The sequence below is a fragment of the Hydra vulgaris genome, chromosome 10 (assembly GCF_038396675.1).
Source record: "Hydra vulgaris chromosome 10, alternate assembly HydraT2T_AEP".
NCBI classification, from domain to species: Eukaryota; Metazoa; Cnidaria; class Hydrozoa; order Anthoathecata; family Hydridae; genus Hydra; species Hydra vulgaris.
This window is the reverse complement of record NC_088929.1, coordinates 6,253,139-6,272,458: the sequence shown is the minus strand read 5'-3', so window position 1 is coordinate 6,272,458 and position 19,320 is coordinate 6,253,139. Positions and strand designations below refer to the sequence as shown.

Below are 19,320 nucleotides of genomic sequence, written 5' to 3'. Positions count from 1 at the left end.
TGTAGGCTACTAGTACCTTCAAAAAGTGAACTAGTTAGTAACACGTTAGTAAAATTAAATTAGATAAAATAAATAATATTATTCAGAAAAAATTAAATTTGCAACAATGGAAAAACACCACTGATGTTATAAATTGGTTTTCTAAAATTAGTAATAAAAATGAATGCACGTTTATACAATTTGATATTAATGATTTTTACCCCTCAATTACAGCAGAAATTTTAGATAAAACAATAGAATTTGGAAAAACCCACACTGAAATTACAGACGAGACTATTCGTCTAATTAAACATTGCAGAAAAACTTTACTCTATTTTAATAATGAGACGTGGATTAAAAAAAAACACCGCACGAATGCTTTGATGTAACAATGGGAAGTTACGATGGAGCAGAAATTTGCGAATTTGTAGGCTTATATATTTTAAATTCCCTAGCTAAAATAGTTCATTTTAATCAATTAGGCTTGTACCGCCATAATGGCTTAATAATAATGCAAAATAAATCAGGGCCTCAACTTGACAAAGTCAGAAGAAATATTATAGAAATTTTCAAAAACATTGGCTTCCAAATTGAGATAAACATTAATTTAAAAGTTGTGAATTTTCTTGATGTCATATTTAACCTCTCAGAAAATTCTTATAGGCCTTATAAAAAACCTAATGATGAATCATCGTATATTAATATAAATTCGAATCATCCCCCTCAAATCTTAAAACAAATTCCCATTTCAATTAACAATAGACTTAATCAAAACTCCTCTAATGAAAATATTTTTAACTCTTCCAAACGCGTGTATGAAGATGCTCTTAAAAAAAGCGGATTTAAAAATTTCGAGCTAAAATTTGAAACAAAAATTGCAAAAAAGCAAAATAGAAATATAATTTGGTTCAACCCTCCGTACAGCAAAAATGTTTCAACAAACATTGGAAAAGTCTTTTTAAAATTAGTTGACAAACATTTCCCTCCCTCTAATAAATTGCACAAAATTTTTAACAGAAACACTATTAAAGTAAGCTATAGCTGTACAAAAAATATTGAAAGAATTATAAAAGGCCAAAATTTTGCATTGATTAATAAAAATGAATTTCTCAAAGAAAAAAATACTGAAAATTGTAACTGCAAGCAAAAACTTGACTGCCCTATGAATGGCAAATGCTTATCAAAAAATATTATTTACAAATTTCGCATTGTTTCGTCGCAAAACGACCCTGATAAACATTATATTGACTTAACCGAGGGCAAATGGAAAAAAACGTTATGCCAATCACAAACAATCTTTTAAACATAAAAAATACTCAAAAGAGACTATGCTGTCTAAATATATTTGGCAACTAAAAGAAAAAAAAATTAATTTTAAATTAAACTGGTCTATCCTAAAAAGTGCGCCTGCCTATAACAACATTTCCAAAAAATGTATACTATGTTTACAAGAAAAATTTGAAATTATTACTCATTTAGATCAAGAAAATTTACTGAATAAAAAATCAGAATTAATTTCTATATGCAGACATGAAAATAAGTTCATAAAAAATTATAAAAACAAATGACCAGTCCAAACTTATCCTAATTCTAAAGTATTCTTTTCATAATTTTTTAATTATCTAATGTAGTTGATGCAACTTCTTGGTTGCAAAATACTACAGTTATTACATAATTAATTATAACAATTCCCAACTTCCTGTGAAATAATTTCTCTATAATTTGAAAATTTTTTTATGTTTAGACATTTTTCCTGATGGTGAAACACAGTGTTGAATTAATCAAAAATTAGATTAGTGTTTTTACAAATTTATATATATATATATATATATATATATATATATATATATATATATATATATATATATATATACATATATATATATATATATATATATATATATATATATATATATATATATATATATATATATATATATATATATATATATATATATATATATATACACATTAATTAACTTACACAATTCGAAAGTTCAATCAAATTAAACTTTTCCTGTAACTTAAACAAGTCATTTTCTAACATTTCTTTTCCTTCTTTTAAAGTTCGATTTCTTTCTTCGGTATGCTCTAAATGCACTTGTTGCTCATGAATCTTCTGCTTAAGACTGTGGTAATCATTAGCATCACTTATAAACTGTTGTGAAGCCTAGACAAAAAATTAACCAAAAAGTATGTTTTTATTATCAATTAAATATTGCTATTACATGTATAAATACTTCAGTGGTAGATATGGGGTGGGATTGATCAGCTAAAAGATTTAGCATTCCATCTCAAAAAAACTTGATCTTTTAGTCATCAGGGGTGCCTAGCTATGACTCTAAATTTATATTAATTTTATTTAATAATTTTAAACAATCTTGATTATGCAATAATTTACTGAATTTAAAATTTTACATTAAAGTTAATTTAAGATTATTACTTTATACTTTAGAACTGTACTTATTACTTTAGGATTGGTACTAGTTGTTATCAATTAATCACTGTATTTACTAATCTCCTCAACTATGGCTATTTCATTATTATGACTAGAGAATAAAATAAAATTAAAAAAATTATGATTTTTATTTTATTTTATAATATTAGTTTTTTCTTTTATTTAATTTTTAAGCAGTATTGAAGTAATAGTATTTTACTTAATTTTTTGAACTTTATTAACCTTTTCAGCAATTTTATCTTGAAGTTTTTTAATCTCAATTGTTTTTAAATGTATTTCTTCTTGAAATCGATCTACTTTAGTTTGCAACTCCTATAATAATAAGAACAAAAAACTAACAACTATAATTAAGCATAAAATAACAAAAAATAAAAAAATTAACAACAATTTTGTTACACATAAAAGTAAAAACAAAAGCAAATAATTAAGTGAACTTGTTATTCAAAATTTCTAATATATAAAAGTTAAAAGTTGTTAAGTAACAAAGTAGTTTAACTATAAACCTAATCCTACAATAAACCTGTCCTACAATTCTAAATACTTTAATAACATGACTTGTATTTAACCACTTTTGACAGTCACCTGATTTAAAGAAGAAAGTCTTGAATTAGCAGTATTTAAATCAGCATTAGTAGCAGCAATAGTTAACATTCTTTTTTCCAAAGATACTGTTTTCGCTCTGAATTCATTTAGTTCTGTTTGTTTTAATTCTTTCTAAGAAAAGTTAAAAACTTAAAATTTAATACAGAAAAAAATAATCATGTATATATATATATATATATTAAGCCTTCCCGGAAAGCATGTGTGGTCAAATGCCTTGTTCATAAATGTTTAAAGTAATTTTTTTAGAAAAACTGACCATGGCAGTTCACACCTTTTAACTTATAAAGCGTTTCAATAATATGAGGCAAAAAGCTAAACTTATCTACTAAAAAAAAAAAAACAACCCTAAAAAAAAGAAACAAAATTGTAACAAAATATCAAGTTTAATTAGATAAACTAGAAAGTTTATTAATTAAAAAAAGGAAATAAAATTTTTTTTTTAAATAAAATTTTTATACAACTTTTGTATTCTTTTCGAGTCGTTGTTGAAAAAAACATTACCATTTATAATGATTTAAAAACAATTGAAAGTATTGATATGCAATTTATTCACAATTTTTATCAGTTCTTATAATTAAAAAACTAATTTGCTATGTACGCTAGAACTATGAAAAATTTTGTTAATTTTTTTTCTTACATTTATTCGATTTGTACATCTCTTCGCTTTTAAAAATGTTTTTGTTATATTTGACGTTTTTTTCTCAATACCTTATATTATATAATAGGAAAATAAGAAAATAAATTGTTATTTATTTGTAAAATATATTATTTAATTAATAAATTTTGTAATGATGGAATAAGTTAAATAAAAGAATAACTTTCTTTAATAAATGCTTCTAATGAATCTTTAATAAAATTCTTTAATAATCCTACAAAAGTGCAGACTATTTCATTGAAAAAATTTCAACGGAAAAAAACCAAATATTTTATATTTAAGTAATTAGTACTAATGACTATTTTTTTACATAAAAAATTTGTTATAAAAAATATTTTTACACACATAAATAGCAATTAGTCTTCTCACTTTCCTGTCATTGATAAAAACAGTTAAGTTTAGCAAAAACATTTGAAAAACAAATTTAAAAATTGTCCCTTTTCTAGCGCAAATTATAAAGTTTTTTCTTAATAACTGAAAAAAGTTACAAAAAAATTGTTTAACAAAAAATATTTTTATTTTTGTTATATTCTTATCTACTTTTTTCTTCGACTTGTATCAATTTTGGTAGTGGAAAATAACAAACGCTCTAAAAATAAGAAAACAAAAACAGTAAATATATAGGTATACTATTTTTTTGACAACAATTTTCTTTTTTTAATATTCAATTTTTTAACTTATTTTTCTTAGATTTTCTATTTTGTATAGTCTTTGGTTCTTTTCTTCAAGTATTGCTGTTCTTTAGTTTCTTAAAGCCTTTTTTTTGTCAGAAGTTCTTATAAACGCTTACTATTAAAAACGTGGTCAAGTTGTCTAAAAAAATTACTTTAAGCATGGACAAACAAGGCTTGATATATATATATATATATATATATATATATATATATATATATATATATATATATATATATATATATATATATATATATATATATATATATATATAACAATAATATTTATATATACAAATTTTTTTGATAATCTTTTTTTTTAATCATACAATAAATATTAAAAACCTGTTTTGATTCATCAGATATATTAACAAATTTGAAAGTGTGAAATTTATGTCCATACAATGGTAAACTCAATAGAAATATGCTATCAGCAACAACATTCCCTAAAAAGACATACTTTCTTACATATACTGTTGTATTTATTTTGTACTGTTTTTACCTTATGAGTACTAATACTCTATTATTAGACACATATAAGCACTATGAGCTGTAATAGTTCAAGAGATAGGACAACAAGAACTAAACACATCTTATAAAAAATACTTTCTTATAATATATATATATATATACATTTTTATATATGCACATATAAATAACTTTCTTTTGCCAACTAAGATAAAAAAAAGGTCCTCGTTGGCCGACAATCGCCAACTGCCAAACATAGATCCTTTGCCGAACCCCCCCCCCCTCCTCGGGATGCCTCTGTGTATATATATATATATATGATTTTAAATGAATTCTACAAAATAGAGTGATCAATACTCTTAAAAGAAAAAGAACAATAATAAATTAGTAAAAAATCACTTTTAAAAAATTATATATTTTTTTAATTTTACACTTTGTTTTATCTATAAATACTCATTAGAAATGAACGATCAAATAAATAAAATTTTGATTTATACCAAAAAATAAATTAAAGGAAGTCATAAGTGTCTTAAGTACAGTAAATTTTCAAACATTTAATGAATGTTGACACTATTATAAAAAGGTTTCTATATCTATAGAACTGTTTACTTTTGCTTTTTATTTTTGGATAATATTTTTCAAGGGGGATTTATTATAACTGTTTTTTGAGCTTCCTTATTTTTAAAGTTTTTAAGGAGTAACTTTTTTTCATGCTAAGCTATGAACAACATTTTTTCTCCAAGCATACAAAAACACTTCTTTTTTTTTTTGAATAAAAAGAAAATGTCTAGAATATGTTTAAAAATAAAACATAATTACTAAAACAATTGTCACTAGTATCTATGTTGAATTCTTTAAAAAATAGTAAAATTATTATTAAAACTTATATAGTACTAACTTTTTTTAGTAAGTTTTGTTTTTAGTAACACTTTTTATTATTACCTTCATTAAAAAGTTGAAGCTTGTATGAACTTGGCATGCTTTTCTCTTTAAACTTTTTTATAAGAACAGGTATAAGATCACTTGAGGTTGTGCTAAAACTAATTCCAAGTCGAACAGTTACCATCTCCTGTAGATCAAGATCTTCTTTGTTAACCTGAAATAATTCTTATGAGTAATTTTTGATTTTATCACTGATTATAACTGACAAATAAAACCATATATAACACATGCTACAGAAAAAAGATACAAAAACTTACTGAAACATAACCATCAATATTTTGCTTAAGTTCAAACTGGTATGTTTTCATATCTTCCCATTTACATTGAATCATCAATGGACATTCATCTGATCTAAGAGTTAAATTCTCACCTAAAACAATAAAAAAATAAAACAAATAACAACTTTAATTTCCATGATCAATATAATCACCTCAGTTGTTTTTTTTTGGACAAACTGAGGTGAGTATTTAAATTAGGGTTTCTCATTTTCTATAAATTTTGCATCCTGGGATTACATATGGGCTTTCTATTGTTTCAAACAAGTACACTAGAAAAACTCATGAAGCTATCTGAATACAACATTTAAAATGTACAAAATCTCATCAAAATATTTTTAATTCTAACAATGGTAATTCAGTGATTTCCATTGAAAACCATTTTTTATAAAATTAAAAAAAATTAAATATTACATTACAATGACATCATTTTCACTTTGTTTACAATGATTTTCATAACAATACAACAATAAAGACTTTACAGAAATGTCTTTATTGATAAAACACTGTGTAAAATAAAAAATAAGTGATTTCTATTAATTAATTGCTTCTCTTTTTTTTTAAATTCTGATTCACTCCAAGGAACTACTATTAAGTATAACTCTATTCTTTGTATACTATTAAGTATACAAAGAATAGATTTAAAGAGCAAGAAAGCGGTTGACAGAAAACTTGAAAAGGTGTAGGTTGCATGACTCAAGAAAACATGAAAATGAGAGAGAGTTCAAGAAGGGTTGAAATGTGGGGAAAAAAACTAGACAATTAAAAGTTTTACTGTATCTGTTTCATGCAGAAACAGATACAGTAAAAGGATGAGAATTTACTGAATGACAAATATTGAAAATTAAGCAAGAATGAATCTTGGTTGGTGGAACTAGAGGCACAATAGGTGCAACCTTATGAGATGCTAACTTAGCAATTGATTGTATATATGATTAAAATTAATAATTCACTGCAAGCCCCAATCTGTTACTGAAGCGAGATCAGATTCAAGATCAGTTGCCTGTTCTAAGCTTGAAAAAAAGACTTTTTGTCAAGACAGGAAAAGTTAAGTAGAAATAAAAGAGGACCAAGAATAGAACTTTGAGGTACCCCAGAAGTTACTGGAAATGAAGAAGAGTGTTGAACAAAAAAATGATTTGATAATCTTTGCAAGAGGATCAAAAACCATATTGATTGTCTGACAGTAAGTTATTTGATTCAAAATGGGATGTAAGAAATTTGTTGATCAAAGACTCAAAGACCTTGCTAATAGCAGATAGAAGACTATTAGGAAGATAGTTGGAAAGGTCAGAATGTTCTCCAGAGTTTATTATCAAGGAAACACAAGCAAAAATCTATGAGTAGAGTCAAGAAGATCAATCCATTGCATTCATCATCATAGGCAGGAAACAATGTAACACAGATTTACATCTACCCCAGCCTAATAGATAAAGAAGGAATAGATGAAGAAAATTTTAAAAACATTGATCACACTATTTTGTTGAACACAATTAAAATTATTTTTATATATAATACACATTCATTTACATAAACAGATACTATATGATCACAAACTAACTCATCAGTCAATACTGAAGCATTCATCAATATTTTGAAATTGCAGAATCATTTTTAAAATCTATTTAATATTCATTATGTATTAAATCCCAACCTTTTCCGTCCATTCTGCAAACTGCAATATAAAATGTTTTAAAATCTTCAATCAGATTGAGTGCTTCCAAAGACATCTTACAAACTTCACAAGACAATGTATTAAGAGATATCAATAAGTTAACATGCACTTTGTTATTAGAAGATTGATAAAAAATTTTGATCATGCCCTAAAAAAAATTTAACAAAAAAAAATTGTTTTGCAAACTTTTTACAAAATTTATATTTTGTAAAATTTTTGTCATTTTTGTCAATTTTGCGAATTTGTCACTTAAAATATTTAAACAAAAACATTCTGTATAATAGACATCAAAGTTGAATTCTACCAAAAACATATTATATATTATTTATAATACAACACATTTTAACTCTTTTAAGAATATTATTTAAATTAAACCCAGAAAGTGTGAGCAATTATTTAGAATTACTTATATAAAAAATAGAGAAAAATAAATAGTTACCTGAGGACTTGCTTGTACAAGCATAGATAATGATGCTTCGACTATTGCTGATTTGGGCTTTTTTTCTCGTTTCCATAAAAATGAAGAAAAAAAACTATAAAAAGAAAAAATATTTATAACAGCAATAATATTTGTGTTTCAACTAAAATTAAAGGTTTTAAAAGTATTAAAGCTTAGGTTTAAAATTTTGCCACTGCACCACTATTCTGTTGTTGCTTTTATTAATGCTCGACACTGTAACTGAAACAAGTTAATTATATATAATAAACAAAACAAAAGACATCAGTCCTATCACAATGGTAAAAAGACATCAGTCCCATCACAATCACAAAAAGACATCAGTCCCATCGCAATCGCAAAAAGACATCAGTCCCATCACAGTCACAAAAAGACACCAGTTTCATCACAATCGCAATAAATATCATGAACAAGAATAGGTCTTGTTTAGGTTGTTGCAAAAAAATATCAAGATTATACTTGTTTCTCCAACTTTGTTTATTAAGATTGGTTAGGAGCTCAGGGAAGTTGATTCCATCAATTGCATATACCATAGAACTTAGCAAACCTCCAACTTCAAAATCATAAAAATAAGTTTTAGAGCTGTACCATTATTAGGAGATAACAATAATTCTGAAAATTTTTTTAAACAAAAATGTAATTTCCTTGATTTGATTGTGAAAATGGACAAAATGGCAGTAATTTTAAAATATTTTATGAAATTTTGTTCTAATCCTTATATATGGTAAATCCATTACATATAACAATAGTTTTTTAACAGTTTAATTAAAACAATTTTGTTCAAACCCTTTATATATGGTAAATCTCTTTTATATAACAATAGTTGTGTTGAAATCCCTTATATATAACAATGGTTGTGTTGAAATCTCTTATATATAACAATAGTTGTGTTGAAATCTCTTATATATAACAATGGTTTATTAATATAGTTAAAATAATTTATATTGTGTTCAAGCTTTTGAAAAACAGCATGATTATTGGGTCAAAAAAATTAACTAGAAAAGCGGAATAAAACTATTGAATAAGAAATGTGCATCACTAATAACACTGATAAACAAATAAAATTTTATTGTGCAAATCTTGTTAACTAGGTGGTTTTTTAAAACAAATTAAATATGCTGATTTCAAATATGCAAACCATTTTTCACCATCACGTCAAGTTGTAAAGATGTTTGGGTTCAAATCTTTAGTATTTAAGGTAAAGTCCCTAATATTGTCGGAAAAAAAGTTATTCAAAAGTATGTCAACCTGGGTCTCAAAAGAAGTGTATTTTCATAGAGATTTTAGAAAAGATAAATATTTTTACTTAAAATTTATTGACAAAAAAAATTATGTGAAAAAAGCTAAAGACTTTTAAAAAAATTTTAACAAAATGTTTCTCAGCAATAATACAAAAAGTACTTTTATTACAAACAAATACCATTTTTAAAATCTCTAAAATTAGGGATTTTACCTTAAATACTAAAGATTTGAACCCAAATATCTTTACAACTTGACGTGATGGTGAAAAATGGTTTGCATATTTGAAATCAGCATATTTAATTTGTTTTAAAAAACCACCTAGTTAACAAGATTTGCACAATAAAATTTTATTTGTTTATCAGTGTAATTATTTATATTGATATTTTAAAGTGTCATTCAAAATATCATACAAAATTTAATAAAAGTTATAAACACTAAAATTAAAAAAAAAAACTTTTAACCCCTTTCTTTTCTTTTTCTTCTTTTGCATTTCATTCAAATCTGACTGACTTGTCTGTAAAAATGAAAATCAATTTCATAAATAAATTTTAAAAATAAATATATAAAGATTTTTATTGTATTCAAGTTAACCTTTTATTATAAAAATTTACTTTAAATTTGATATTAATGAAATAGTAGCAAGGTTCAAAATGACTTTTAGCTTCCAGCTCTCTGGTCATGTTGTTTGACAATTATTTTGTCATACATATAAATCTTACCATGTATATTATAAGTAGCAAATGTATTTAGACATATTGTACAACAAATATTAAAAACCAAAACACTTGTAATGTTGAAATTAATGCACTTTTCAAAATGGTTTTAAACTCGCAATTAACTTCTTGTGTTATGTGTGTTAAATTCTTGGAGTATGTGTGTGTTATATGTATTAATTTCTTGTGCTATGTGTGTTGTATGTGTATTAAATTCTTGTGGTATGTGTGTGGTGGTTGATTTGTGTAGTATTTACTAAATAATATTTGCAAAGTAAATTAATAAAAAGTATACTTTCATCATTTAACTTTTTATTATAAATTCATTATAAATTTATTTACTAGTTTGCAATTATAACTTATAATATTATATTTAAAAACAGATCATACTAATTACTACACTAGGCTACACACTAGAAATCAAAATCTCTTTTCAAAAAGATTGTTTTTAACAGATAAAGTACTAAATGAGTCTGATGATTTTAAACCATTTTAAAACAAATTTAAAAACACAAAAACATGTAAATCAAAAAATACTAAAAAAGTTGACAGCTGATAAATTAATAAACTTACATAACTAAGTCTGTTTGTCCAAATTTAACAAAACATAAAAAATCATATTAAACAAAAATCTTAGCATGCTTAACTTAAAAGAAATAAAAAGTATATATATTTACCAAACATTCTCCACAAAAAACTTTTTGATTGTCCAAATTTTCAATACCAGTGTCTTTAATTCCAGTAACACCTGGTGTTACACTCATGCCAATGACATTTTTTGTAGGCACAAGACAGTTGTTTTCAGACACAAGATTGTTACTTGCTTGAAAATTGGGATCAAAAGTTGGTGATTGCTTTGAAAGCTGAGATGGAAAGCTGCTGGTATAAGCTTCAGCAGATGGAGTTTGAAGTGCTTGAATTAAAGATAACATTTTTTGTCTATCATCGCCTGTGGCTTTATCTAAAGCATCTATAAAAAAGCAATTTTAAATTTATCATATATATATAAATATATATATATATAAATATATATAAATATATATATACATATATATATATATATATTTATATATATATATATATATATATATATATATATATATATATATATATATATATATATACATATACATATATATATATATATATATATATATATATATATATATATATATATATATATATATATATATATATATATATATATACAAAGTTTTTATTCAGCATGAAATAAGTAATTATCTTTATAAACAAGATATATTTTTAATTTTTTCTTTAAAACCATATTTAATAAAATCAATACATGTTTTAACTTAATCAAAGTCATCTTCAATTTATACTTTAATATAAAAAAATGTTATATAGGTACAAAATAAGACAATAAAAACAACGTAAAACATAATTATAAAACCATTAACAAATTTAACAAGATCTGGTAAATCAGATATAATAAGACTAAACATATTGTATATATATATATATATATATATATATATATATATATATATATATATATATATATATATATATACATATATATACAATGCTAAATATAGTTAAACAGAGAGAGTCAATTTAACATGATTAATAAATGTTTGTTCAATATTTGGCTTTTGCCATTTTATATACATACTTTCCTTTAACTTGAATTCAAATTTTTTGGAAGAAGAATCTAATATAGAAAAATATTTATCATTATATGTAAGATAGCAATTTCAATCAGAATGGAGTAGTTTGAATATGCAAGTTTTTGTCCTTCCAATTGTGCTCAGTCATTCATGTTTTAAGTTGCTTCGCCAATATAACAAGAACTACATATTGCACAAACAAATTTATATGATCTGAACTCTATGGGAAATGATCGTTAGGTGAAAATACGTTGGAAATTTTAAATAAAGTGAAAACTAACTTTATGGAGACTGATTTACAATGTATTTTTATAATATGACTTAATCTCTTTTTAGTTAACTCGGATAATTTTCCAATGTAGGGAAGTTTGAAATACTTTGTTAATAGTTGATCTTTTGATTTAGCTTGATTAGCATCAGAGATTTTTTCCATAAAAGAGTTGTGAACTTTACTTATTAATCCAAATGGATACATATTAGGGTGGTCCTTAAAACAACTTTTTTTAGGGCCACCCTAATACATATTTCTCCTTAGAATTTTAAAAAGTTCATTTATATCAGATTGAAGGTCATGTTTAGTGTTATTAACTTATGATGTTCTGTCAATTAAGCATCTAATAAGACTTACTTTGTATACTAGAGAAGTAATACTATAAAATGAGGTGTGAAGACCAGAAAAAGTTTTCTTATGAGAAATTGAAGTTTGTATGGAAGATTTTGATTTATATAGGTTAATGTCATAAAAAGAAATTTTTGATTCTACTTCTTTTTCCATTGTGAACAAGTTTAAGTTAAGTCACCATTGATAAAATGGAGGAAGGAGAGAGCATCGATTTCTAAAGGAAAAGCAGCAAAAATGTCGTCTACACATCTTTGGTAAAATGTTGGTTTTATACCTGTATAGAATTTCATTAATTTTTCTTCAAAAACACCCATGAATAAATTAGCAAGAACAGGAGCTAATGGCTATCCCATGGCAACACATATAGTCATTGGTTTTTCCTTTAAAAAGGAAATGAGTTTGAGCCGTAGTGAAAATAAACAATTTTTTTTGATTCTGATTTGTTAAATTTTTGATTCATTTTAATTTAATGTATTATCAGAAAAATTAAATTTATGCATTATTGGAAGCCCATCAATGCATAGCAGGATACAAGTCAGAAGGATAAAGCTTGTTATAAACAGTATCATCAAAAAACCCTTTACATTTTAATTTTTGCAAAAAATTAAAATCCAATATGGCTGATATATATACAAGGCTTCCCAGGAAGCGCATGTGATCGCACGCCTTGTTTGTCTACACTTAAAGTAATTTTTTTAAACACCATGACCATGGCAGTTTGCATCTTATCTACTTAAAAAAGAAAAAAAAAAAATACTAAAAAAAGGAAACACAATTGTAACGAAATATTAAATTTTAATTAAATAAACTAAAAAAATTTGATAATTAAAAAAAGAAAATTTGTAAAAAAAAAAACCCTTAAAAAAGCAAACATACCTTTCATAATTATTTTTTTCATAAAATTTTTATACAAGGTATGAAACTAATTTTTCTCTTATGTTAATTCATTTTGATGTCTTTTTGCTTTTAAAAATGTTTTTATTATATTTGACTTTTTTGCTCAATACTTATATAATAGGAAATTAAGAAAATAAATCACTATTCATATGTAAAATATATTATTTGATTAATAAATTTTGGAATGGAAGAAATTAAATAAAGAATAACATGGTTTCTTTTATAATAGTACTTACCACACTTGATGCCTGACTTAAATCGTTTCCTTTATATTGTCAAGTTTCGAATGTTAATGCAAATTATTAGAGATAATGAACATAATGATTGCTCTGGTTAATAAAATGTATTTAAAAACTTGAAAAAAAGTTTTAAATAGGCTCCTAAAAATTCTGCTAAAAAAGTTCAGTTAATTAAAAATGCACTAGTCCACAAGCTTTTGGAGCATTGCCAATAACAATAGTTTCTCAGGAAATAAACTAACTCAGGTTTAAATGTGGATTTTTCGAATGCATATTTTGAAAAATCCAAATTATGCATTTTTCAAATGCATAATTTGAAAAATCCAACATTTTTCAAATTGTGTATTTGAAAAATCCACAATTTTTCAATCCAATCACTACCAGACTTTTTCAATAGTGGTAGTGAAAACAACCAAATATTTTATATCTAAATATTAGTATTAATAACTTTTAATTTTTTTACATGAATAACTTGTTGAAAAATAAAAATCATTTTTTACAAATAAATAGCAATTAGTTCTTTGCTTTCCTGTGCATTGATAAAAATAGTAAAGTTTAGCAGAATATTTGAAAAACAAATTTTAAAATTGTCCATGTTTCTAGCACAAAATAAATAAAGTATTTCCTTAATATGAAAAAAGTTTCGAATAAAGTGTATATAAAAAAATGTTTTTATTTTCGTTAAATTCTTATCTGCTTTTTTCCTCAACTTGTATCAATTTTGGTAGTGGAAAATAACAAGCGCTCTAAAAGAAAAGGAAACAAAAACAGTAAAATATTTAGGTATATTATTTTTTTGACAAAATTATTTTTTTCTAATTTTGATTTTTTTTTAGTTTATTTTATTTAGATTTTCTATTTTGTACTTGTTTCCTTTCTTTGAGTGTTTTATTCTGTGTTTCTTATAGCTTTATTTTGCTGCAAATTCTTAAAACGCTTGCAATATGAAAACATGGTCAAGTTGTCTAAAAAAGTTACTTTAAATGTGGACGAACAAGGTGTGGGTATGCACGCGCTTCCTGGGATGGTTTGATATATACAGTGACGTAACCAGAAAAATTTTTGGGCATACTGGAATATGGTATAACATCCTGTCTATGTTTGGAGGACCTTTTTTTTTTTTAGGAGACAAATTTGAAAATACAAATAATATAGCTTAGCCTAGGGTTAGGACTATTGTAATTGTAATTGTAAAAATTAAATACAATTACACATTGCAATACAGTAATATTGTATTGTAATATTGCAGAAACAATAAAAAAATTTTATTATGGTATTTTATTGCTGCGATGAAAAACAATTACAATAAGTATTGTATTATTTTTTTTCTAACAATACAATAAAATTGGATTGTATTGTAACTATTGTATTCATCTCTGACAAACGTACTATTATTTTTGCTATTTTTTATTCACGAATTTGAAATATATTGCAAATTTTATTTTTTAAATATTTAGATTTCACATCACCTATCTTGTTATGTATTTCTAAGCTCTAAATGGCCGCAAAATATTGCCTGTCTGATGATAGCCTAACTATTATGAAAAATAACATTCATAAATTATTTTATTCAGCCCTTTTATTTTTTCCTCTTGATTTTAATGCTGCAAAGGAACTTAAAAAATATATATGAAAATTAACTTTAGTAACACAAACAGTTAAACATAATAGTTCTTCTTAAATAAAAACGCTTATGTCTTTTATTACAATAACAATATATTGTTATTATATTACAAAGACGAATTACAATACAATATTTATTGTTACTGAAGTGGGTCAATACAATACATTTTTTTTTCAGATATTGTTATTGTTTTATAAAGATGAATTGCAACACAATATTTATTGTTATTGTATTACACAATTACAGTAGTTGTAAATCACAAGTATTGTTATTGTTTCTAAATTAAGTTAATACAATAACAATAATTATTGTTACTGTTATTGTTTTCATTACAATTACAATAGTCCTAACCCTAGCTCAGCCTAATATCTAGCAACTGCATAAACTGCATTAAATTATGTTTTTCGAATAAAAATATAAATGATTAAACAAAATAGTTATTACTATTAAATTGGCGACTTTAACCCCAACATTGACTGCTAATTTTTATTTATATGCTTTTTTCACTAACTTATATAAGAAATGCCAGAATTTATTACTTTTTTTTTAAGACATGTGATTCAGACTGTGTAAATTAAATCAAAAAATCATCCTATTGTCCTACAGGGAAATGAAGAACTATAGGTAAACCTAGGTAAAAAATACAAATTTCTTAACAAACTCAATGTAATTTTATTTGCAATAATCAATTATGTAAGGATTTCTAGAAGTTTTAGAATATTGTGGTGCAAAAAGAGAGCAACAAATTAGCTCTTTTTTCATCAAAAATGTTACGTGCTGCTGAGAAAAGTCTTATTGTTACTTAAATTTTAAAAGTATAGTATTAAAAACTAAAAAGTATAGTATGCCTAATACAGTAAATATTTCAACTTTGAAAAATAGAAAACAAAGAAATAATTTTAAATATTTTCTGGTTAATTTCTATAAATAAATTTATAAGAAACAAATAAAAACAACACATTAGATTTAAATGACAAAAGAATTAAATTAATGAAATATAAGTTATAAATATGTATAATATAAGTTATAAATAAAAAAAATTAAATTAATGAAATATAAGTTATAAATATGTATAATATAAGTTATAAATATGTATTATATAGCTACGATATTGAGGTGCAGGCTTTTAGTTCCAATCTTGAAGGTAAATAATTAAATATATATATATATATATATATATATATATATATATTATATATATATATATATATATATATATATATATATATATGTATATATATATATGTATATATATATATGTATATATATATGTAAATATATATATATATATATGTATATATATATGTATATATATATATATATATATATATATATATATATATATATATATATATATATATATATATATATATATATATATATATATATATATATATATATGTATATATATATATATATATATATATATATATATATATATATATATATATATATATATATATATATATATATATATATATATATATATATATATACACACACAGGACGCGACAAATTGACAAACATGCAAATGTTTGCTAAATAAAGACAGAAAAACGAATGTCAAGGTTCTTTAATTTTACTTAAGCAAACGTTGACGTTCGCTTAAAAAATTTTAAAACAAATGCATAGCTTCAGCATATTTTTTTCCTATTAATTGATAGTTTTTTATTTAATTAAAAAACAATTAGTTACTAAAATTTAAAACACATTTTCAACAACTTTAAAAGAAACAAAGCTAAAACAGGATTACTTTCATTAATAGCGTTAAATATGAAGTACACTATTAAAGAAAGTAATTTTGTTTTTGCATGGTTTTTACATGCTGGCAAAATTTTACTTAAAATGAATGTGTTTGCTGCTGCTTTAAAAAAAATTATGCTAAAACATTGCTTTATTTAAAAGTGTGGTTTCTTTAATTTTTTATTATCATTTAAATGAAGTAATGTTTGTTTGCATACTAAAAACACTTTTAAAAGCTTCAAAAAGAATTTTTAAGTTTTGCTGAAATCTAATAGAATATGTAAAATAGTTTTGTTTTGTTGATAACTTAATAAACTTATTTAATACTTTATACGGTATTATTGTTTTTAAAGGTTTAAAAAGAGAAATATCAATACAACTTCTATTTTATTTTTAATTCCCTTTTATTTTAATTTCCTAAAGTTAATACATTTTTTTATAAGTAAATAAACTTAAAGAACTAAATTAGGAAAAATTCACTATTTTGTATTAATAGATAACTGTTTACAACCATTAAGTTATTGTATATTATTAAGGCCATTTTCCAAAAGACAAGATTATTTCGTCAATAAGCATGCGCAGATAAAACATTTATGATAATGTTGCTGATCAATTTGTTGCAGCAAAAAAAAATCGAAAGTTTATCTTCTTTCAGAGTTGAACCATCCATTATTTCTTGCAGTAACAGTTTTTCAACAGAAGTGTTTATATGAGAAGTTAGCATTTATTTTCTTAAAAATTTTAAAAAAATACAATACAGATATACACCAAAAACTATTTTTTATATATTTTTTTTTTATCAAAAGCATACAGCATAAACTTAGAGCTGCCATTTTTTATTGATAACGATAATAGTAGCGCGAAAAATGTGGAAATCAAAACAGCGTTTCGTAGTGCAAAAAAAAAATTTGCTCCGTGCCATTTTTTTTTATCTTGTAGAAAATGGCCTTTAATTACCATTAATTTGCACGCACTTTGCAAATGCATGAAATATTGTATCGAAATAATAAAAAATTAAATAAATTCAATAAGCATGTTTGATATATCTAATAATTCATTAACTAGATTAAAAGTTATTTGAAAATAAATCTCCTTTATAACTTAATAAAAGATTATTTCAATAAAAAAATTATTTGAAAATAAAACTCCCTTATTATACCTCTAAATTAGATTCGTCAATAAATAAAGATACAAATGTCAACGTTTTGTATCTTTATTTATTGACGAACATCTAATTTAGAGTCGCCAGTAGCAAAACTTCTTGGTCCACTCAGTCCACTGGTTTACTACTAGAGTCCAATAGTAAAACCAAGAAGTTTTACTGTTGGAGTCGGAGTCACAATTTTGTTTAACGACTTCGACTTCACAACAAATGTCGCAACTCCGACTCCACAGCCCAGTTTTAAATACTCAAATCAAAAATTTATTAACTTGAATTAGACTTTTATTATATACTTATTTAATAAAAATAATATTAAAAAAAAAATAGAAATATTATTAGTATTATAAAGATATAATGTTCTATTTTTTAATAATATAATATCATTCATAACTACAATTACACAATATAATTTGAATATTTGATGAAAATTTGAAAACTTACCTAGTATTGATACTTGTAAATCAGCATCAGAAGGATTTTGAAGAGCATAAATCTCTGATAAAATCAACTCTCTATCTTCATCAGAATGTATATCCATAGAATCTTTAAAAATATACAAATATATCTAAAAATTCTTTCAAAAATATTTTGAAAGTTTTATTATTTTTGTTCTTATTTGCGCTAATTTTATTTTATAAGCTCAATCCAATTTTTACTTTCAGTGCTATAATAACGCTTCACTGATACTTTAAGACTTGCATTGAAGTTTTATTAGGACTTCATTGCTTTGTTAAAATTCTTTCTGCTTTAGTTATGTCAGTATAAAACTAAATATTTGGTATCTTTTCCCTGTTACGAAAAGCTGTTTTTAGCACTTCATTTCTTGCATGCACATCATTAAATTCCAAAATAACTGGGAACTTTAGTGACATACCCTTTATTTGTAATCTTATAATTCTTTTAGCTTCATACTTTCTAAACTTATATCTTTCATGACTTTTAAGACCTCTTTTTTATCATCGTCTTTTCTTTCATTTAAATCACTTTTTATGGACAGTATTTTGAGACATTCTACTTCATCTACTTTCAGTATTTTGAGACATTTTAATTTATTTCCTTTGAAAACAATTTTCTTTTCTTTTTTTTTCATTTACTTTGAACTTCACTTATTTTGGAGACACTTTGAAATTTTTTTTAAAGTTCAGCTTTTAAAGTTCATTTTTTTAAATTATCTTAGTTTTCAATCATTTTAATAGGAAGAAGAAACCATTTTACCCATTTTTTACTCAAGATTACCATGTATATTATCCAAATTGCATAACTAATT

General features: G+C 23.8%; 1 protein-coding gene across 1 annotated transcript in view; it reads right to left on the bottom strand.

Annotated features, from left to right (window-relative positions):
• LOC100205244 (uncharacterized) overlaps window positions 1-19,320 on the bottom strand; it is a 79,267-nt gene that overhangs the window by 25,582 nt on the left and 34,365 nt on the right. Inside the window, exons 7-17 of the mRNA XM_065807166.1 lie at window positions 18,495-18,596; window positions 10,816-11,108; window positions 9,887-9,939; window positions 8,166-8,259; window positions 7,706-7,874; window positions 6,034-6,146; window positions 5,777-5,930; window positions 4,712-4,812; window positions 3,020-3,151; window positions 2,660-2,749; window positions 1,964-2,149 (exon numbers count right to left, since the gene is read on the bottom strand). Of these exons, the coding sequence (XP_065663238.1) occupies window positions 1,964-2,149; window positions 2,660-2,749; window positions 3,020-3,151; window positions 4,712-4,812; window positions 5,777-5,930; window positions 6,034-6,146; window positions 7,706-7,874; window positions 8,166-8,259; window positions 9,887-9,939; window positions 10,816-11,108; window positions 18,495-18,596 (1,487 nt within the window). The remainder of the gene's footprint in view (window positions 1-1,963; window positions 2,150-2,659; window positions 2,750-3,019; window positions 3,152-4,711; window positions 4,813-5,776; window positions 5,931-6,033; window positions 6,147-7,705; window positions 7,875-8,165; window positions 8,260-9,886; window positions 9,940-10,815; window positions 11,109-18,494; window positions 18,597-19,320) is intronic.